General features: G+C 37.2%; 1 protein-coding gene across 1 annotated transcript; it reads right to left on the bottom strand.

Annotated features, from left to right (window-relative positions):
- On the bottom strand, positions 11-1,109 carry LOC107638791 (E3 ubiquitin-protein ligase BOI; the record flags this gene model as incomplete). The annotated part of the gene is given in 2 exon segments (XM_021120695.1): positions 11-651; positions 839-1,109. Coding segments are annotated over 2 exon segments (865 nt in total), but the record flags the coding sequence as incomplete, so codon positions are not given.

The raw sequence follows: 2,211 nt of genomic DNA, 5'->3' as shown, positions 1-2,211 counted from the left end.
CTAGTTTTAAACTATCTAATTCTAATTTGAATGTAATAAAAACAAGATTAAGAAAATCTAAGAGAGATTAACATGAACACTAGCATCCATGCCAGAGTCACAAACAGGGCAATTCCGAACACTGGACCCACACATTGTGCAAAGACACAAATGCCTACATGGCAGTAACAGCACTATTGATTCTCTAACCCCACAACTCTTACACATCCTACTAACCCCTTCTCCTCCTCCGCCGCCGCCAACCGCCGCTGTCGCCGCCGTCTCCTCCTCCGCCGAACCACACTTTTTTTCATTCTTGTTAAGAATATCATCATTGCTCCCACAGCATGACTCTGCGTCGTCGTCGTCGGCACCGCCGTGACGGTGGTCGTCGGCGCCGGCGCCGGTGCCGACATGTGCGAGGATCTGTTCGAGATTTGTTCGGAGATAATTGGCTGTTGTCTCGTTTGTGTGAGCGAGTTCCTTCCATACTTGGTTCTCTACGCAGAGGCTCTTAACTCTCTCTTGAAGCGCCATGTTCAGTTTCTCCATTCTCTGAATCTCTTCGTCTTTTTCCTTCAGCTTCTTCGCCATTGTTTCTTGTAACAAGCTTAGGACAAGCCGAGATTGCCGAATCTTCTGTTCTTCCATTTCCATTCTCACCTTCTCTGTCTGCACAACAAAAAAAAAAACATTAATTAATGATGACCCAGATAACAATCACGAAGAAAAGTTTGAAAATTTATGACCCCCTAAAGAGTTAGAGACGTCAACAGTTTCCTTTTCCAAAAGGGTGTTCATGGGAAGTTTCAAAAAAGAGAATTTTCAACGGAGGTAGAAGGGGAATTTAATTACATACATGATGGGCGAGTACACGGTCGATTTCGGATTGAGTTTGGTTCTGAAATTGGAAGAGAATATCTTGGTTGATGAAGGGTGGTGGTTGTTGTTGTTGTTGTTTCTTGTGTTGTTGTTCTGTGAATAATTCGGATATGAATAAGTCTCTGGAACGCTTCCTTTGGAGAGAAACCATGTTGTTATTGTTTTGATGGAAAGTGAGGCCACTATCTGTTTTGTTATTTGGATCACAGACATTGTTGTTGGATTGGTAGAAGAATTGCATCACAGATTGTTGTTGCTGCTGCTGTTGTTGATTGTTGCTTGGAACCAAAGCTGAATTCATTTGAGGAGCATTATTGTACATAGCTGAATTATTATTCAAGACCTGGTTCTGCTGCTGTTGTTGAATACTAGGTCTGATTATTTCCCTGTAAAAATATAAAAGAAAAAATACCATACTAAATATCAGCACAATTTGTAACACAGTCTACAATAAGTTAAAAAAAAAAATCAATAATAAAAAAATGAATCTACCTGTTAACAAGTAACTGAGAAGGCAAGAGATTATTCATGTAAGTGGCATCAACAGCCATAGTTATAGTGATTGATGTTTTGCCTAAGTTTTTTGTGTGACTATTGTTGTTGTGGTGGTGGTGGTTTGAAGGAGAAGAATAAGAAGGGGATGAAGCAAGAGCATGCAATAGAAATGAATGAATGAGAGATTGAGAGAGTGGGTGAGATGATTTCAAGGTTTTATCTTTGGCTCTTTTTTGGCTTTTTGTGTTTATGTGTGGGCGTTATAAAGAGAGGCACAAAGTCAAACGCAACTCTTCTAGACAGGAAAGTTTTCAGCATAATTTTATGGAGGATTATAGGATATCAAAAATATGGACTTTTTTTTATATTTTAATCAAATGTATATTTATATTAATTAAATTCTTTTGTCAAGGCATTCAATTACCCAAATTTGAGAAAAGTAAACATGGGTTTTGTCAGATTTTGGTTTTCATATGAGATGGGATTCTCAATGACGTTTCTTCCAATTTTGCTCATTTCGGACTCTCGGCCATCTCGGCCATAATGCTATTGCATAATATAATTCCGGGTATTCCTAACTAAGAAAAAGGGTAAGAAAAATTACCATTTATTTATTTCCCATTTTTTGTTTTGACAGCTTCCTCACACTAATCTCGTATCTCGTGTTCCTTTTTGCATTAGGAGCAATTCTGGATGCACAATCTTATCCTCATGAAGAAAGAGTAATTTTATTCCACGTTAATTTATAATTTATCAATACTTAACAAGGCAAAAATAATATAATAAAAAATAAATGAAATAAATTCTTAGTTCTATTGTATCATTTAATTGAAAATTTTAGCATTAGAATAAAAA

This window comes from Arachis ipaensis, chromosome B04 (assembly GCF_000816755.2).
Source record: "Arachis ipaensis cultivar K30076 chromosome B04, Araip1.1, whole genome shotgun sequence".
Lineage (NCBI taxonomy): Eukaryota > Viridiplantae > Streptophyta > Magnoliopsida > Fabales > Fabaceae > Arachis > Arachis ipaensis.
The sequence above is the reverse complement of the archived record's forward strand: the minus strand, read 5'-3'. Positions and strand labels throughout refer to the sequence as shown.